Raw genomic sequence first — 21,250 nt, 5'->3', positions numbered from 1 at the left:
TTGAATGGTTTGTTCCATTGAACTCGTACCATTGAACTCACAAACATTCACTATATAACATTTAGCGTGGTAAGAATTAGGTACCGTGGGCTGGTCATGTCCTCAGGGAGACGGAACCACTCTTGTAGTTTCGATTCCTGTCCCACTCCAACCTGTGGAGGAAATAATGTCTCCATACTCATGACTGAATTCAAGATGCTTGCAGCTGAGACTATCAGCATTAGAACTGAACTAACACACACACAGACACAAAACCCTGATGCACATCAAGCACTGCTGCTAAAATTGGCATCATTTATTGTGCGTTGCAGCAGTGTAAATCTTAAAAGATTTTTTTATCTTTGCAGCTACAATCTTGTCACAGTGACATAAAAGGGATTCTTTAAGGTTCACGGTGATATTAAATCTGAAATCTCTGTGCCACTCATCATTATTAATCCTGCTATCAATAAAAGGTGTGAAAATCCAACATGTCAGCTCAGTCTCACCTTGACCAGGTAGGAGCCAGGCTCCACTGAACATGCCCAGTAATGTCTGCCTTGACTGACAGCCAAGTCTGCCACCAAGAGGTCAGAGGTCAAATGGCAAGAAGTGAGTGCACGATCTGCAACCTGCAGAAGAGAGACTCCAGGCACACTGCGGGCGTAGGTCTGCCCTTTACCGAGTGCCAGCCTGTCGGCGTGCAGCCCCCAACGAGAGTCCAGTGAGAAATTTAACACTGGGAGGAGAAGAAAGGAAACATAACAGGAGGGAAAAAGAAAAGGAAGTTAAAGGGAGGGAGGAGGACTTCAGACAGACTACACATCAGTTTTAACAATGAATTTGAAATGTTTTGAACTGCTTTTCCCAAAGTAGCACTTAACAGTGAGCTGTCTGTCCCTTACTCCATTTAAATGAACGGGATCAATTATGGACGTTTGCTCAAATGATGTTTCTAAAAGGAAATATGTGGAATTTGACAAAGAATGAAAATACATGGAAGCAGCATTAACCAATGATGTATTACTTGTAGCACAAAAGGACAAAATTGTAGCTGGAAAAACAGGACATGAAAAAAAATGATAATATCAAGCTGTTTAAAAAAAAATGGAAATATAATTGATAAAATAAACCCAACTTATTTAAAGGGGTGATATGGTGCACCTTTTCAGTCAGATAATATCAAACAGCAGGTTTCCTTCAAGACAAACATTTTTATCTACAGAAATACCCCACAGACTCTCAGGTGATGAAATGTAATAATACATTCAGGTGTCTTGGTCCCATAGGACCCAGGTCTGTCTTGGGTCCACAAAGTGCATTTCTGCACACATTGCTGCCATGTTTTACAGGTTGTGAATATTGTGATCTGGGAGACATTAGTGCACCCTATACATAATCCAATAATGTCACCACAAGTATTATATTATTAAAAAATTCAAATAAGATGATCACAATGTACTTTCATGTAAATCCATATTATTGTGTGAAATATGATCGACAGGGCGTTTCACATTTCATGACATCCCTTAAAACAAACACAATATTTTGTGGTGCTGTAGAAGAGAATAGTTTGTGGAGCAAGGAGGTGTGTGTGTGTGTGTGTGTGTGTGTGTGTGTGTGTGTGTGTGTGTGTGTGTGTGTGTGTGTGTGTGTGTGTGTGTGTGTGTGTGTGTGTGTGTGTGTGTGTGTGTGCTGCCAGACAAGGTCGACTAAGGTAAAATACACGATTGTGCGTTGCTGTGTTTGTGCATTTAAATCCTCCACTCTTGACAAACAGTTTGTACGGCAGAAACACATCAGGTACAACCATTAATTATGAGAACCAGAGGGATGTATTAAAGGATGAGGAAGAATTCTAAAAGTCCTTTTTTTCATAACGTAATCATGCTTAAGTGCATGTAAAACGCCCCCAGCTGACTGTTACGCACAATCTCTACAGCAGTAAACACCTCTCGAAAGCAATACAGTTACAAAAAATAAAGTTATGTGAAGAACCGGTTTTGATGTTGATAAATGAAACGGCGGCAAATGGTATGAATAATCCATGTTAAGTGACATACAACCCACCAATCAAATGACAAGGATCCACACAGCCGTTATATAAAGGGTGTTGATTATTTAATGTTGCCAATATGATGCCAAAGTGCCTGTCTGCCAATTATTTTTCTGTCAGTTAAGCTGCATGTATTAAAAAATTGGCACTGGGTCTGTTCTCTAGAGGGGAGCGTTTCACATGCTACAAGACACACATCTCTGCTGCCTGTCTGCAAAGTTTAATTTCTTAATATGAACCCCTGAAGAGAAACTCAACACGCAATGCGAGTGTGACACTTGCTGAGTGTTTCAGGCCTCATGGTTGAACAGCCCAGCTCTTCTCTCTCAGACGGAGCACATACCCACTGAGTGGGCGTATCTGAAAAGAGTGAGCAGGAAATCAGATATGAACTCATGAGGTATGTCATGAACAGGGTTGGGAGGGTTACTTTAAAAATGTATTCCGATACAGTTACTAGTTACCTGTTGAAAAATGTAGTCAGTAACATAATTCAAGTACATTGATATTAAAGTAATGTAATTTGATTACTTTCAGTTACTTCTGGATTACTCCAATATCAAATATGCTAATACAGACAAAAGAAACTAAATAGAAATAGTCTTGACCACATAGTACAGTTTATTAAGCAAAAATAAAACTGTTTCTTTTACATGGCATGCTCTGTTTTACTTCACATTATGAATTAAGAGCACCCACAAATATTGTTTTAAACACACCCAGTGTTCACCTGCTAAATTTTCAACAAAAAATGGCAAACAAATAAAGGATAATGAAAACTGAGGCAGTGTGCGGATGAATTTGTAATTAAAAGTGGCTTGCAGAACAATATACAAAACAAAAAAATTCTGCTACTTGAGCAGTAAACATAAAATTATCTTAGTCTTTCACATGGCATTCGCACCATGTTGAACATATCAGTCCACTTAGTACTGCAGCTAGAGTACTAACGGGGACTAGAAGGAGAGAGCATATCTCACCCATATTGGCCTCTCTTCATTGGCTTCCTGTTAATTCTAGAATAGAATTTAAAATTCTTCTTCTTACTTATAAGGTTTTGAATAATCAGGTCCCATCTTATCTTAGGGACCTCGTAGTACCATATCACCCCAATAGAGCGCTTCGCTCTCAGACTGCAGGCTTACTTGTAGTTCCTAGGGTTTGTAAAAGTAGAATGGGAGGCAGAGCCTTCAGCTTTCAGGCTCCTCTCCTGTGGAACCAGCTCCCAATTCGGATCAGGGAGACAGACACCCTCTCTACTTTTAAGATTAGGCTTAAAACTTTCCTTTTTGCTAAAGCTTATAGTTAGGGCTGGATCAGGTGACCCTGAACCATCCCTTAGTTATGCTGCTATAGACTTAGACTGCTGGGGGGTTCCCATGATGCACTGAGTGTTTCTTTCTCTTTTTGCTCTGTATGCACCACTCTGCATTTAATCATTAGTGATTGATCTCTGCTCCCCTCCACAGCATGTCTTTTTCTTGGTTCTCTCACTCAGCCCCAACCAGTCCCAGCAGAAGACTGCCCCTCCCTGAGCCTGGTTCTGCTGGAGGTTTCTTCCTGTTAAAAGGGAGTTTTTCCTTCCCACTGTCGCCAAGTGCTTGCTCACAGGGGGTCATTTTGACCGTTGGGGTTTTTACGTAATTATTGTATGGCCTTGCCTTACAATATAAAGCGCCTTGGGGCAACTGTTTGTTGTGATTTGGCGCTATATAAATAAAATTGATGAAAATTGATGATGATGACTTATTGAACTTTCAAAATAAGAACAGCATCATAATGAAAACCATTAAGTAAATACTGTCAGTAAGGAGGTGTGATCACCACTTTAATTCCGGGCAAGTTAGTGATTTGCGTGCGTAGAAGTTCAAGAAACAGGTGGAATATGCCGGAAAGCTGCACTTGTTGGCAAAGCCACAAACGGAGGAACAAGGGAGACAATATTTTCTTCCATAAGTAAGTGGTTTTGGTTCTTCTTGTCACTTTGTCCATGATATTTGGATGATAAACAGCTGTATGTCTCCTGCCGTGTCGCCCGATGACACGGACCATTAACTCTTCACTTATGTCTAGTTGATATTTTCCACTGCTAGACCAATGTCTAGTTAAAATACTTGTCGTTAGTGATTAAAATTGTTTGACAAGACTGGGGATTTTTTTTTTTTAAATTTGCACCTTAAAATAATGAGATTATAATGACCCGCGCTGTGCCGCTCACAGTCACACCCACACATAGAGATGTGTACCCACACCACTGACTTCATGAATGAAACTCGGTCAATAAAGGATAATTGTGTAAAAATATAATATGTATATAAATGTATTGTAATGGTTTTAGGAGCCGCGCTGCGCTGAACACAGCTGCAGCAGGACGCCTCAGCTCAGCAGTTTGAACAGCCCAGATCCGTGTAACTTTCAACACTAATATTTGGGAATGTGTGTGTGTCAGAGTAAGTTTAATACCTTCCTGACATAATTTAATGTAATTTAATTTTACTGGCTCGATATCCAGGTCAAAATGGCATTTTTTAACACGTATTTTGCGAGCATTTTTCTGAGTGTGTTCAGTCGCGAATCTCCATTGAAAATGCATTAACATCCGGGTACTTCATCAATATTTTGCCCAGTTAGGAGACGTCATGTCGCTGTCCATGAAGGGACGTTTTTGTTTCCAAGAAAAAAAAAAAATATATACAGATAATATCATAAAATGCATTAAAATTGTAATCCTGCGAACTAATCCCCATTTTTACTAAATATACCTGTAATCTGAATACGTCTTTTTTTCTGTAACTGTAGCGGAATACAGTTACCTTTTTTTTGTATCCTAATTACGTAACGCTGTTACATGTATTCTGTTACTCCCCAAGCCTGGTCATGAAATAAGCTGTTACAAGTCAAAAATTTGGTCACAGCAGTGTAGTTTCTACATGCACAGATCCAGAATTGGTGTATTTTGGGGATGTTTGACATAACCACCCAATCATACATTACTGTAAAATGTAGATAATTGGTGTGGTGTCTGTTTCTGATGGGCGTGGATTCTGTTTCTGACGGGTGTGGTGTCTGTTTCTGATGGGCGTGGAGTGAATTGTTTTGTAATTTGTGTCTGTAGCATGGTCCCAAACAGAGGGTCACCCCTTTGGGTCTGTTCTGCTTGAGGTTTCTTCCTCAGTGAGCCTTTTTTCCTTACCACTGTCACCTGTGTGTTTGCTCTGGGGGTTGGTAAGGTTAGACCTTACTTGTGTGAAGCGCCTTGTGGCAACTTTGTTGTGATATGGCACTATATAAATTAATTAAATGAAATTAAATTATGGCTCGGGCTGTGCGACAGACTGGCGTCCTGTCCAGGGTGTACCCTGCCTCATGTCCTATGACTGTTGGGATAGCCTCCAGCCCCCCGTGACCCTTAATTGTAGTAAGCAGTTGAGGGTGAGTGAGTGATGATGGTCCCTTCCACCAAAGTTTTGGTAAATGGCACAAAACCTCAAGCTTTAAGTGTTGAATCAGGAGTAAAGCGGGGCTGTGTATTTGGCCCTACCTGCTTTATCAGCTTCACGGCAACGATCCTCCACCTGATCAAGGACAAGGTGCCACCATTAATTGACATCATGTATAGAATGGATGGAAAGCTCTTCAACCTGAGTCGACTGAACGCGAAGAAGAAAACCAGCACCACTTCACTCCTGGACTTCCAGTATGCTGAAGACAGCAGTGTCTCACCCTTTATGGAAGAAAGTCTTCAGAAAATCCTTGACACCAACCTTGGTCTTCACATTAAACTGAAGAAGACACAGGTCCTGTATCAACCTCCACCCAACATGGTCAATCCAAAACTTCCTGCTGTGAATCTGCACAGACAGGTCTTGGAGAATGTGACCCATTTTCCATACCTGGACAGTCATGTGTCATCAAGTGCTGGCATCGATGACGAGATCCAACATCTTTGGCATAGAATGTGCCATCAAGAACCATCTTCGGTGAGTGGGTCATGTCATTAAGATGGATGACAGCTGACTTGACAAGCAGCTGTTCTGCTCACAGCTGAGAGAAGGAAAACTGTCCAGAAGGGGCAGAAGAAACACTACGCCTTGGGGCAACTGTTTGTTGTGATTTGGCGCTATACAAGAAAAAAGTTGATTGATTGATTGATTTGTTGTTATGAGTGTACGTATATGTGTGTATCGTAGAGGTGGGCAGATCGATCCTAATATCGATCATATCGATACCAACGCTGGTATTGATATTGAACGATCCTCGTGTAAAAAGGTCGATACTCAAGCTTTTTTCTCTCCTGCACACACTGACTGCTGTGTGCGCAGATTCATCAAAGTCTACTCTCTGTCTCTAAGAGCAGCGCTGCACTGTGTCACACAACACGGAGCAGCGCACCCTTGTACTGTGGTTTTTCAGCCCTCTACCTCAGGAGATTTTGTTTTAAGTTGTGTTGAGTGATATTTTTTTAAACAAAAATGTTGACTGTGATAATAAAGTATTCTGTTGTCACATACAATGTTTGGCAAAATTCTATCCTAGGTCTTTTGGATCCTTTGGATCTATGAATCTTAAATATGAAAAAGTATCGGTATTGATATCGGCGATACTGGGCCTGTATTTACTTGGTATCGGATCAATACCAAAATTCCCAGTTTTGCCCACCTCTAGTGTATAGCAGCTGGTGAAAGGGGTGGGTGTTTCTAAGCTTTTGCATCAGCCTACACCCTTTCGGCCACACAAAACTGGGAAATTGTTTGAGTTTTTTGCTTTCTTTTGTTTTGTTTTGTATTATGAGAGATACTTTTGTTAAGTGTGTGTGTGTGTGTGTGTGTGTGTGTGTGTGTGTGTGTGTGTGCACGCGCTGAATAAAAATTCACTTAATTCAAATTCAAGATCTTGCCTGACTGAAGCTTTCCTCAGCAACCACATACAGTGTCTATCAAAAACAGCGCACGCATCAAGCATGTTCAGTCATCTCCAGGTCCACCATCCCATCGATCAAGAGACAATCTTCCCCACCACCGAGAGATTGCCAAGACAACGATGACTAATTAAAAAGTATCTGCCAAATTCTCCCATGTCCAGTACATTGCAAACATGATAATAATCATCATCTCACAGTGAAGCTGCAGAACGCATTATGCCGTCGCCGATCACAATTTTGTTTCTTGTCATGTTTTCGCCTCCTTGGCAGCGAAGATTCATGCTCACTTGCCTTCATGTGTGATAAGCAATGTGTAACAAAACAGCTTAACAAATCTTGAACTTACTAGTTCTGCATGAATAACAGTGTCTCTCTAACAGATCAATCAATCAATCAATCAACTTTTTTCTTGTATAGCGCCAAATCACAACAAACAGTTGCCCCAAGGCGCTCCACATTGCAAGGCAAGGCCATACAATAATTATGAAACACAGTCTACGTCTAAGCAACATAACCAAGGGATGGTCCAGGGTCACCCGATCCAGCCCTAACTATAAGCCTTAGCGAAAAGGAAAGTTTTAAGCCTAATCTTAAAAGTAGAGAGGGTATCTGTCTCCCTGATCTGAATTGGGAGCTGGTTCCACAGGAGAGGAGCCTGAAAGCTGAAGGCTCTGCCTCCCATTCTACTCTTACAAACCCTAGGAACTACAAGTAAGCCCGCAGTCTGAGAGCGAAGCGCTCTAATGGGGTAATATGGTACTACGAGGTCCCTAAGATAAGATGGGACCTGATTATTCAAAACCTTATAAGTAAGAAGAAGAATTTTAAATTCTATTCTAGCATTAACAGGAAGCCAATGAAGGGAGGCCAACACGGGTGAGATATGCTCTCTCCTGCTAGTCCCCGTCAGTACTCTAGCTGCAGCATTCTGAACCAACTGAAGGCTTTTTAGGGAACTTTTAGGACAACCTGATAATAATGAATTACAATAGTCCAGCCTAGAGGAAATAAATGCATGAATCAGTTTTTCAGCATCACTCTGAGACAAGACCTTTCTGATTTTAGAGATATTGCGTAAATGCAAAAAGGCAGTCCTACATATTTGTTTAATATGCGCTTTGAATGACATATCCTGATCAAAAATAACTCCAAGATTTCTCACAGTATTACTAGAGATCAGGGAAATGCCATCCAGAGTAACGATCTGGTTAGACACCATGCTTCTAAGATTTGTGGGGCCAAGTACAATAACTTCAGTTTTATCTGAGTTTAAAAGCAGGAAATTAGAGGTCATCCATGTCTGATGTGCATGTCTCACCAGGTGCTGGAGGCGTGTGGAGGTAAATCTCTTCACTGTAGTCTCCAAACCCGGCCTTGTTGCAGCCTCGGACTCTGAGCACATACACGCTGTTGGTCTGCAGCCTGTCAATCACAGCACTGGTTCCTCTCACATCATCGATGCGCTGCCACACTGTCGCACTGGTCGGGGATCTGGTGCCGCCCCATGTGGCTCCAGCACCTCCCGCCTGTCTCTGGTACTCAACAGAGAAGTGCCACGCCGGGGCCGAGTCCTGAGGGAGGCGCCAGCACAGAAAGAGCTGGTCGTATGCTAGTGTCTTCTGAGTGTCAATTACAGGAGCCAGAGGCGCTGTGAGACAGACAGACATCACGGCGGTCATTTATCACAATGAGGTGCTTCTTCCTTTCAGATGAATCAGGTCACACCAACCATGTATGAAGTCCACGTTGTTGATGAGCTTGAGCTCCTTGGATGCATCTAGATGAAAGTGTCCGAAAGAGGGTTCAGCAGGGAGAGAGAAACACTGGAGGCTTTCTATGGCTTTCACCAGCCTGCAGGGGGAGACAAAATAATATGAGACAAAGAAAGATTACGTGTAGGTAGAGATGACACACTGCGTTCACTCAGTTGTTTTGCAAACCAAGATCCATGTTAGAGAAACGTTTCTCTTTGAAGTCAAATTCATTGTATTCATGTTGAAACTTGGCAAATAAAGGATATTCTGACATTCTGATTCTTTTCATAAAATTTGTTTTATTTTGAAAAATTCTGAACCAATTTTCCGAAATTAGGAAAAGCCATTCATCAATTAAATTGCATTTAAATTTGTCAGTCACAGAATTGAAATTTTATTTATATTTTTGTAAATAAAATTGTGGACAACATTACTGACAACTTCACCTCAGTGCAGTGAGGTGTATTGGACTATGTTGATGCAGATAGGGAAAACATGAGCGTGCAGTGGATCCGCAAAGTAATCACAGCGCTTCACTTTTTACGACTTCAGTTGTTCAACAGTCCAGGGTCTCCGTTGTCGTATTTTGCGCTTCATAATGTGCCACACATTTTCAATGGGCAACACGTCTGGACTGCAGGCAGGCCAGTCTAGTACCCGTACTCTTTTACTATGAAGCCACACTGTTGTAACATGTGCAGAATGCAGAGGTATATAACTCCAGCTTCAGAAAGTAAAAACTCTCCCATGTGTTGCTTTTACCTGTGCACCTAAAACAGGTGATCTCAATAATTAGCTCAAACACATGCCTGAGCAGCTGAACTAATTACAACCAGCTGGTTTATTAGGACGATGGAACAAATATGTGGCTGGACTTTTACTTTCTGAAGCCGGAGTTTCACACCTCTGGAATGTGGCTTGGCATTGTGTTGCTGAAATAAGCAGGGAGGTCCCTAAAAAAGACGTTGCTTGGATGGCAGCATGTGTTGCTCCAAAACCTGGATGTACCTTTCAGCATTAATGGTGACATCACAGATGTGTAAGTTGCCCATGACATGGGCACTAACACACCCCCATACCATCACAGATGTGTAAGTTGCCCATGACATGGGCACTAACACACCCCATACCATTACAGATGCTGGCTTTTGAACTTTGCACTGGTAACAATCTGGATGGTCTTTTTCCTCTTTTGTCCAGAGGACACGACATCCGTGATTTCCAAAAACAATTTGAAATGTGGACTCATCAGACCAGAGCCGGCCCCTGGCTTAGGCAGTATAGTCAAGTGCTAAGGGCGCAATAACCACTAGAGGACACAGCAGCGCCAGAAATTGGGGAGGAAAAAAATTTCCACTATTCTTAAAGGAGACCTGCATAGAAAAAAATGCAGTCAGATTTTTTGAACAAAAAATGACTTACATTTACACATGAGATCCTTCTGAATGTAGTAAAGTAAATCTGCAAGCCCAGATCTGTCATTCAACGGAGAAATCTTCATTTCAAAATGACAAATTTACAGCTAACATTTAGCCCTCCGCAAATTGTTCCTCTCATCATGGACGCTGCCGAGAGGTCACGGACAAGACCCTCTCCCAGCATGCATTGCGCCAGTTGTAATTTGTGGATTTGCGTCAGTTTGCATCTGCACCTTTTTCTTGTCTTATACGGAAGGATCTACTTTTTTAAAACTTCATATTGTCTTCCGGCACGTTTGGTGAGTACACATTTCTTTTATTTGTGCATGAAAATTATTTTGGGGGACTTTTTCATACGCCCGTTTGATTGAGTGGTGTCGCAATGAAAATCTACTGTCTTTCGCCTCCGGTACCATCGCGGGATATGGAGGCGAGACCCGCAAAGAATCCCAGAATCCCCTCTCTCAGCATCCATGGAGCTCTGGGGCTCCGATTGCCGAGACGTGCGGTGCTGTGGATTTTGCCACAAGAAGTCTGTCCTTGCAGCAACAGGTGTACCGGCCACTTCGCATTAAAACAGCGAGCGTAATCTCAGGACTTGTGCCAAGTGTGCTGCAGCTCCATTCAGTAGACAGAGAGGTGATGCCGGTGTTGTGCGCTGAATCTGTCACAACATCGGCTGCAAAGCAGACACGGGCGGTGTGAGTGGCCCATGTCGGCGGTTAACGAGCTCGTTAATGAGCCCGCAGACTTAATAAGCGCAGCGGAGGCAGAGAGCGGGAGAGGAAGAACGGCGCCCGCTGTCGATGTTGTTGCTGATCTGAGCACACAGATCTGTATCTCACATTCATTGCAGCTTACTTTTGGATGTTGAAACCAGGACGTGTATAAGTAACATTACTAACAGATAAAATCAATTTCAATGTGGGATCGGACTGAAGGCGGGAGCGCGTCGTCTTGTCCCTGACGTCATGGAAATGATACAGCTGTACAAACTATTTTCACAGAGGGCTAAATTTTAGCTGCAAATTTGTCATTTTTAAACGAAGATTTCTCCGCTGAATTACAAATTTGGGCTTACAGATTTACTTTACTGCATTCACAAGGGTCTTATAAATACATATCAGCTATTTCTTTCTGAAATCTGACCACATTTATTTAAATGCAGGTCTACTTTAAAGGTGGTTGGTTTTATTATGTATTAATTTAACTGTTTGGGAAAGCCTATAATAATAATAATGACGATGATTCTATGTTACTTAAGACACTCCCTGCCCCTTCCACAACCCCCCTCTGACTAATCAGACTTTACCTGCTGCTTGGGGGATTGGTCGTTTCTTTTTTTGTTGTTGTTGTAAATGCGTCATATCAACCAGCCAAGCTGAAACAATGTCAAGTTGGACAATGTCAAAACGTCCCAAACTGTCTAGTGCTCAGGGGAGGAAAAAAGAAAAGAAGAGGAGGAAAAATGCAACAAAGACAGAGGTAATGTTACAGTAAAGATGATGCCATGATGATTATTTTCCTTTTGCAGAAAGAATATTAATTGAGATCGTCATTAACTATTAGCATATCATATAGCTAATCAATAAATAGCTAGCGCTAACTGCGTCAGTTTATGGAAGCAGAGACTTATTTCTAGCAATATCTGACTGACTTTGATAGAAGGGCCAAAGCTATAACAGAAATTAATAATGTAATTGCCTCCCCCTTACCTTCCTCAGGTAAATGTATGTAGATCTATTAGATTATCCACCAGGTGTTGTTATGTTGTTCTGTATCATGTATTTTGACATCTGGTTAGCTAAAAAATTTTCCAGACTTTAATACTCTGTTAATGAAAATGCTATTTATTTTCCACTCCTGTATCTATAGTTGTAAGCCTGTTGTTCATAGTGTCTAAAGTGTGTTTATAGTGTTAAACTTTCTCTCAGTGTACATTCCTACATGCAATATATATATATATATATATATATATATATATATATATATATATATATATATATATATATATATATATATATATATATATATATATATATTAATAATACTTAAGTTTATTGTTGATTCTTTCTTTGTACTCTAATTGTACAATTGTAGCCTAATTGATTATTTGCATGTCACTGTAATGACAATAAAATTGATATCATAAGGCCTACTAATATATCAATTACTAATATAATGAGCATTTCAGAAACATCTATTGTGAATTATGCTGTACAATAGTTAATAGTTAGTTTTTCAAGTTTCACCTTTTTTTCAAGTTTTTGTGCACACACAATTTCTGTTTCACAAATTCTTAAATAAAACAATGACTAAAGCCGTGGTCACAACCTGCCGTACTTGCACATGCGTGCAGTCTACTTGCAAAAACGTGGGCTAAATTTGGAGATCCGTACGTCGTAAGTACTGCCTCAGTACGAATTTAGGAGCACGCAGACACGCCGTAGAGGTTTTAGTACATGCAGAACTTTTGCTGCGGTCAGGCTGCGGATTCACCAGCAGTACAGATGACGCACGTTGTGAGTACTGCCTCAGTACGGATTCAAAGCAGCACATTTTCATTCAATTAATATTGAATTTTCAGTCAATTAATATTGAATTAACCAAATCCGTACTGAGGCAGTACGGATTACGGCACTCACCATATGCTATGGAGGCCGACAGACTTGCATGCACAACGCAGCTTCTCACTTGAACTTGGACTTTATTTCCAAACTTCAGCAACACAGACACTCCACAGCTTCAGTCTGATAACTAGCTGTAACTTTTCGAGGCAAGTAAAACACTCGTACAACTGACCGCTGCAGGCTGGACATGCTCATGCATCGCCGACGCCGAAAAACACCTGCCGCTCCGGTCCCGCTCATAAAAAAGAAAAGCGACCCCACACACACACACACACACACACTGCTTTATTGTCTACGTACTCTCTTTATTGTTACACTCCTAGAGACGTGCGTTGAACGTACTCCCTCCCTCCTCTTGCTACTGCCTCCGTACGTTTTCACAAAAACGTAGTGGGCGTGGCATCCACAGAAAACGTACGGCGAAAAAAAACGCACGGTGGGTTGTGACCGGTGCTTAAAACAAAGCTATTTGATTTCTTGTGAGTATATGTACTCTAGCAGTGGAATTTTTTGCAATGCAAGGGGCGCCACCTAAACTCTTGCCTAGGCCGGGCCTGCATCAGACCACAGCACACTTTTCCACTTTGTGTATCTCCATTTCAAATGAGCTCGTTGATGTATGGCTTTCGCTTTGCATGGGAGAGTTTAAACTTGCACTTGTAGATGTAACGACGAACTGTGTTAACTGACAATGGTTTTTCTGATGTACTCCTGAGCGTATGCGCTAAGATCCTTTACACAATGATGTCGGTTTTTAATGCAGTGCTGCCTGAGGGATTGAAGGTCACGGGCATTCAATGTTGGTTTTCGGCCTTGCCATTTACTTGTAGAAAGTTCTCCAGATTCTCTGAATCTTCTGATTATATTATGGACTGTAGATGATGGAATTCCTAAATTCCTTGCAGTTGAACATTGAGAATCATTGTTCTGTTCTGTTCAAACTGTTGGACTATTTTTCTACACAGTTGTTCACAAAGTGGTGTATCCCCGGCCCATCTTTGCTTGTGAATGGCTGAGCCTTTTGGGGATGCTCTTTTATACCCAATACAGACACTCACCTGTTTCCAGTTAACCTGTTCACCTGTGGAATGTTTCAAACAGGTGTACTTTGAGCATTCATCAACTTTCCCAGTCTTTTGTTGCCACTGTCCCAGCTTTTTTGAAATGTGTTGCAGGCATCCATTTCAAAATGAGCAAATATTTGCACAGAAACAAAAAAGTCTATCAGTTTGAACATTAAATATCTTGTTTTTGTGGTGTATTCAATTTAATATAGGTTGAAGAGGATTTGTAAATCATTGTATTCTGTTTTTATTTACATTTCACACAATGTCCCAACTTCATTGGAATTGGGGTTGTATATAAGTATTCATAGCCTTTGCCATGGAGCTCAAAATTGAGCACAGGTGCATCCTGTTTCCACTGCTCATCCTTGAGATGTTTCTACAGCTTAAATGGAGTCCACCTGGGTAAATTCAGTTGACTGGACATGATCTGAAAAGGCACACATCTGTCTACATATAAGGTACTACAGTTGACAGTGCATGTCAGAGCACAAACCAAGCATGAAGTCAAAGGAATTGTTTGTAGAACCCCAAGACATGATTGTCTCGAGGCACAAATCTGGGGAAGGGAACAGAAACATTTCTGCTGCTTTGAAGGTCTTGGTTAGCACAGTGGCCTCCATCATCCATAAATGGCAAATGTTTGTATCCACCAGGACTCTTCCTACAGCTGACCGCCCGTCTACATTAAGCACTCGGGAGAGAAGAGCCTTAGTCAGGGAGGTGACCAACAACCCGAAGGTCACTCTTTCGGAGCTCCAGCATTTCCTCTGCGGAGAGAGGTGAACCTCCCAGAAGGACAACCATCTTTGCAGCAATCCACCAATCAGGCCTGTATGGTAGAGTGACCAGACGGAAGCCACTCATTAGTAAAAGGCACATGGCAGCCCACCTGGACTTTGCCAAAAGACAGCTGAAGGACTCTCAGACCATGAGAAACAAAATTCTGTGGTCTGAAAAGACAAAGATTGAACTCTTTGGTGTGAATGCCAGGTGTCATGTTTGGAGGAAACCAGGCACCATCCCTAAAGTGAAGCATGGTGGTGGCAGCATCATGCTGTGGCAACCTGGTCTCACGCAAGTCATAATTCAGCAGCACAAAATATAATTAATCTATTGGTTCGTGATATTGTGCCGAAAAGCGCCTCATTTTCGTCACGGCAGCACAAATTCATTCTAATTCATTCCGTGATGGCTACACGAAATTAAAAGTGAAGCGGGGGGATTGGGTTGGTTATGGTGAAGGTTGGGGGTAGGAGTAGGGTTAGTAATAGTGAGTTAAATAAAACCCCGTAATGAAAATTTGACTCATTTCGTGACGGGAGCACAAAAAAAAAATGTGAGACTGGGCTGGCTGTGGGGATGTTTTTCAGCTGCAGGAACTGGGAGACTGGAAGGATTGATGGAAAGATGAATGCAGCAATGTACAGAGACATACTGGATGAAAACCTGCTCCAGAGCGCTCTTGACCTCAGACTGGGGTGACAGTTCATCTTTCAGCAGAACAATGACCCTAAGCACACAGCAAGGATATCAAAGGAGTGGCTTCAGGACAACTCTGTGAATGTCCTTGAGTGGCCCAGCCAGAGCCCAGACATGAATCCGACTGAAAATCTCTGGAGAGATCTGAAAACGGCTGTGCACCGACACTCCCCATCCAACCTGATGGAGCTTGAGAAGTGCTGCAAAGAGGAATGGGCAAAGCTACACAAAAATAGGTACGCCAAGCTTGTGGCATTATATTCACGAAGACTTGAGGCTGTAATTGCTGCCAAAGGTGCATCAAAAAGTACTAAGCAAAGGGTGTGAATACTTATGCACATGTGATTTCTTAATGATTTATTTTTAATAAATTAGCAACATTTCAAAAAAACTTTTTTAATGTTGTCATTATGGGGTGTTGTGAATAGGGAAAGGTATCGAGAACCGGTTCCTTTCGGGTATCGTTAAGAAATGATTCGATCCACCGACATCAATATCCTTTTTGCTTAACGATTCCCTTATCGGTCCTTCAGAGTGGCCTTTGTTTGTGGATGTGTTTGTCAGGAAAATGATCATTTCTCTACATTGATTACAGACCCTGCAGCTGGTCTGTAATCAATTTTTTCTGCAGCACAGCTTTGCTTTGAACCTTGAACCAACCGAAGCAGTGATTCGCAGAACGAAGCAGTGCTTCGATCTGCTGCTTCGCTGATTCATTATTTTATTTCGCTTTATCTTAATTTTTCCCCGCTAAAACCCTAAAGAGCATATGTCTGTGAGTAATATTTCCCTTTTTTATGTTAAACCTACCTGTTATGGTCTTCTGAAACAGTTGATAGATGTATTTTATAACTTAAAAACGGGGCCGATGCTAACACGTTGGCATGTCTATGGTGTTTTCAATGTTAAAGTTAGCATTAAGCTGTTCGCATCTCAGCATATATTAATAATAATAGCAACAATAATAGTAATAATAACTCAAAATATCTAATAATGCTACAATACAATTTCAGAGAAAGAGACAAAAAGAACCTGATGAAACAAAACACACCAGAAAAGATAAAACCAACTAACAATGAACATAAATAAATAAATATGGAAACTAGAAGCACTCGGAGAGTGCAAACCTCCGCCAAGGCTATGGGGTCACTGATGCCATAACATCTACACGCCGTGGAATCATTGAACCTACAAAAGTTTAACACTGATGTTTGCTCATGAGTAAAGAAAGTTTCATCTGCTGTGACTGGATAGTATGTATCCTTAGCGCTTGGCATCACAGTTCATTGTAACTTGCACCTTTCCCAGAAGCTACTGTCATCTGAGCACTGATATTGATATTGCATGTGCTTATAGACAAAAACAAATAAGAGACAAAATTCAATTTATTATTCAACTAAACTGCAAATATATGAATTTTTTTAACATTTATGAAACACTTCTCTGAATAATAACAGTAAATTCTGAAATAGAACTATTTTTTAAGTGTTGCATGTGCTACATAAGGCCATAGGGTCACTGACCCTAAAGAGATTCCCTCCTTGGCACAGTGATCTATTCAACAATTCAGTGTTACAACCAAAACTATGATACATACACTTTTCTTTCCTTTATATTTGACATCCTTGACCATGAAAACATACCACTAGAACTTGAAATCACTTTTATGTCTTTATTAGGTCAAACGTTATTGTATAAAAATGATTTTTCGGTAATGGCGGTTTTCTTGTGGATCTAGCTCCATAACATTTGAAGCTACATCAAATCTGATAACACCTTACTGAATCAGTACAGATTCAGCTACAATTTTGTGTTAGTTGTGCATCTCTAGCTTCATTTGTCTCCTCGCACTGACACATTTTCTATTTTCCCTATATTTTTGCATATTCTGGATCACCAGATCCGGAATCCGGATCCGATCATCACCAAACTTTGTTGTTTGATAGAACATTTGACTATGTTACACCCTAATTTTTTTTCAAGCCTTTCTGCCTTGTTTTTGTGGAGTTAGAACCTAGAATGTCAAAATTCCCCCTATCCCGCAATGGTGAAGAATCCTTTAAAAAATTCCTGGATCCGGATCGTGATCCGGATCACCACTAAAATTTAATCACTTGTTCCTCTTGTCATTTCCAACCACTCCACAAAATTTCATCAAATTCCGTTCACAACTTTTTGAGTTATCCTGCTGACAATCATACAGACAGACCGAAAACATAACCTCCTTGGCGGAGGTAATAAGTAACTGTTTCCTGTGAACACCTAGTGACTCTTACACCTCCACTTCATCCCTGTTTTATTTACATTTAATGACAATTTGTTTTGGTCAAACCATATTTTCAATTTGTTAATTTCTTCAGTGATTTCCTCCAGAACTATCTGCCAAGCTAGAAAACTGCTGCATCCTAGTAAGAGCAGAATACTACTGGAATGTATTTGAATAAGGAAAGTTGGTTTTTTTCTCATGAAAAATGGATGCTGCACTCACTGCAGTTTATTGTCTGGAATAGTCCCAGATTGCATTTCAGAGCTTCTAGAATTCAAACATTTTCGTGCAGGTGGTGTTGGGCGGTAATTTTGAGTTTCAGCTTTTTTTTGTTTTTCACTACTTTCATCCCTGAATATGTCAATCGTGAGTCACTTTTGTGCATATTAAAGTCACTAACTGGGACTCCTGTCTTGTTGCAAGAAAGAAATGAAAATCGTCTTCTGTTCTGTTCATACAGCTCCAAATGCTACGCGGCTCTCTGCTGAGTCAAGTTAGAATGATAGAGTCCAGTCGGAATTAATAAATTCAAAGTGAAATGCTGTTTAAATCAAATGACACCTCTTTCCAAATGTTGTAATACAAACAAACTGCAATCGATCAAGACGTTTTTTCCTCCCAAAATGAGACATCCTGCGCTGACGTACAGCAGCCGGCTGAGCTCAGCTCAGAGGTATGGAGTGACATTCATGCCAAAATGTCTGAAAGGAAATGCTTTTGACAAAAACTACAGATTTTATTTATTTTTATTTATGTCCAGAGATCAAGGATCCAGTGACCAATTTAAAATGTTGTTGACATATAAAACCTGTAAAGCCTACTTTTAGTACACAGAAAAATCACAAGAGGTATCGATAAGGGAATGGATAAGGAATCGGATAGATAAGCGGAATTGAAAATGGCATCGATATTGATCAAATCTTATCAATACCCATCCCTAGTTGTGATTAATTTCTTTTTTTTTGGGGGGGGGGGGGGAGGGATGAATTTACTCCATTTTGGAATAAGGCTGTAACATAACAAAATGTGGAAAAAGTGAAGTGTTGTGAATACTTTCCGGATGCACTGCATATGCCGTCACAGAAGGCACAGAGGTGGTGTGCCAAATCAACATTCAGATCCATCTCGAATCTGCTGTGGCTAGTTCGAGTGAAACAAAGGAGAAGCTCAAGGGATAGATAAAGAACAGTAACACTCATCTCTCGCCAAATACCAGAGTTTATAGGTTCACCCTCTGCAACATGCAGATCATCAGATCATAGTTCTAAATAATTTGGGTGAGGTGGAGGCAGGTAATCTATTTTTTAAAATTACACAAAACCCAAAGCATCACTTTGATATTGCATTGGTAATCACCAGTTGTACCTTACAGCTGCTGCTCCATCAGCATTACTACATGCGGTAATATTGTGATGACACTGTAATCACATGCCTTAAGTACTGCAAACAACTACTGCATCAAGTTTGTCACATGCGTGAGAGAAGCACAAAGAAAAAAGATGTTCCCGTACCTGCTGTGGGTAACTCGAGCAGCCTGTACAAAGCACGGTGGATCAGTCTCCTTGAGTAGCTCCTGGGTGTAGGCCATCAGACCTGTGTGCTCCAACAGTCCTTGCCGTTCTGATACTTGTGTGGAGAGGACATCCACCCTCCTGTTGTGGGCATCCTCCAATGCCAGGGTCAACTTTCCCTGGCGCTCTGCTACAGCTGATCCCATTTCATGGATACAATGATTCAGTTTCTGTAGAGCCACAACACTGTTTGCCTGTAGAGTGTGTAGAACGTTATCATAGCTTAAGCTTAATACATGTTCAACAGTTGATCGCAACAACCAGAGGTGGGAGTAAGTCACCATCAAGTCACTCTCAAGTCACGAATCAGCAAGTCCCAAGTCAAGTCTCAAGTCATAATGACCACCAAGTGTTTGACAGCTAATTTGAGAGTTGACTTAGGACTTGCAGATTGATGACTTCAGAATGACTTGACAGTGACTTACTCCCACCTCTGGTAACAACATGGTTCCCGTTCGACAAAGGCAGTTGAGTTTTGAGGAGATCTGTCCATAAATTTCTATACTACGTAAAGTGGTGAACATTAACTTTTTTAAATCGCTATATTGCAATAGTACTGAATAATAAAAGTTAATATTTACATCATGGAGAGAGTACATTTTACATAAAGAATGTTACGATATATATCCATACACATGCATACTTAATGAGCTAGTTCTACCTATATCATAAACTGATGATATAGTCTATGCACTAATGTCTGTAGTTATAACAACATGTTACTACAAAGCTAAAATTTGTCTGTTAAAATCTCAAAACCATGCTTTTTTGTAGAGTGTGATATACCTTTCATGGGATTGTAGATGTATATCATATTTACAGGAAAGATTTAAAGAGGTCAGCAAACAGTAAATCTTTGAACAGATTGCTCCGCACATGCATGATCACTGCCCACTCAATCAATGAAATTGCTCTGCTCCAAAACAGAAAATAATCTGCACTGTATTTTAATTTTAGCCTTTAATTGTAACTACCACATCCAGCCACATCCAAGCAAAACTTATGTCAAGGTGCAGTAATGAAATAACCAAAACTGTCTGTAAAATCAATCAACCAATCAACTTTTTTCTTGTATAGCGCCAAATCACAACAAACAGTTGCCCCAAGGCGCTCCACATTGCAAGGCAAGGCCATACAATAATTATGAAACACAGTCTACGTCTAAAGCAACATAACCAAGGGATGGTCCAGGGTCACCCGATCCAGCCCTAACTATAAGCCTTAGCGAAAAGGAAAGTTTTAAGCCTAATCTTAAAAGTAGAGAGGGTATCTGTCTCCCTGATCTGAATTGGGAGCTGGTTCCACAGGAGAGGAGCCTGAAAGCTGAAGGCTCTGCCTCCCATTCTACTCTTACAAACCCTAGGAACTACAAGTAAGCCCGCAGTCTGAGAGCGAAGCGCTCTAATGGGGTAATATGGTACTATGAGGTCCCTAAGATAAGATGGGACCTGATTATTCAAAACCTTATAAGTAAGAAGAAGAATTTTAAATTCTATTCTAGCATTAACAGGAAGCCAATGAAGGGAGGCCAACACGGGTGAGATATGCTCACCCGTGTTGGCCTCAAAATTACAGTAAAAGGCAAATATTACCCCCTGTCTGCACAGATGACATCTAATTATTCACTTTTGTGGATCACAATAATTGTGACAATTTCAAGATTTTTTTAAACATTCAAAATTTTGCCAATTGGTCACTATGTTCTGCAGTGCCAATATTACCACAGATTACAGATGTTTTCATGCCTTAATTGGGTATCTGATTGTTTTGGGGCCAAACCCGAATACAATCCAGTGTCAGAAACTGGCAATGGGAGATCGACTTTACCCAGTACTTAGCAGCAGAATGTTTAAATTTCCACTATGAGTACCTCATGTGGAGACGATGGTGGAATGTGTTGTTGTAATTTATAATAGCATACAATGAGGGCAGTCTCATTTTGGAGTGTTGGCTGAAGTGTGTTGGTGCTAAGCAGTGAAACAATCATATTTAAATAACTGGTGCTTCATGTGGATTTGATGACTCAGTGACAATTGCATAAATTTGTATACTAAAAATAACTCGAGATCATTACATGTTGGATACATGATGTGAACATATTTAGCCCTG

At 40.8% G+C, this 21,250-nt stretch overlaps 1 protein-coding gene across 1 annotated transcript in view; it reads right to left on the bottom strand.

Moving 5' to 3' along the window:
* Nucleotides 1-21,250, bottom strand: part of trim46a (tripartite motif containing 46a) — a 33,469-nt gene that overhangs the window by 2,280 nt on the left and 9,939 nt on the right. The window contains exons 7-11 of the mRNA XM_034174752.1: nt 19,082-19,335; nt 8,686-8,807; nt 8,275-8,604; nt 489-718; nt 85-152 (exon numbers count right to left, since the gene is read on the bottom strand). Coding sequence (XP_034030643.1) covers nt 85-152; nt 489-718; nt 8,275-8,604; nt 8,686-8,807; nt 19,082-19,335 — 1,004 coding nt within the window. The remainder of the gene's footprint in view (nt 1-84; nt 153-488; nt 719-8,274; nt 8,605-8,685; nt 8,808-19,081; nt 19,336-21,250) is intronic.

The sequence above is a fragment of the Thalassophryne amazonica genome, chromosome 7 (assembly GCF_902500255.1).
Source record: "Thalassophryne amazonica chromosome 7, fThaAma1.1, whole genome shotgun sequence".
Taxonomy (NCBI): domain Eukaryota; kingdom Metazoa; phylum Chordata; class Actinopteri; order Batrachoidiformes; family Batrachoididae; genus Thalassophryne; species Thalassophryne amazonica.
This window is presented reverse-complemented; position numbering and strand designations above follow the sequence as displayed.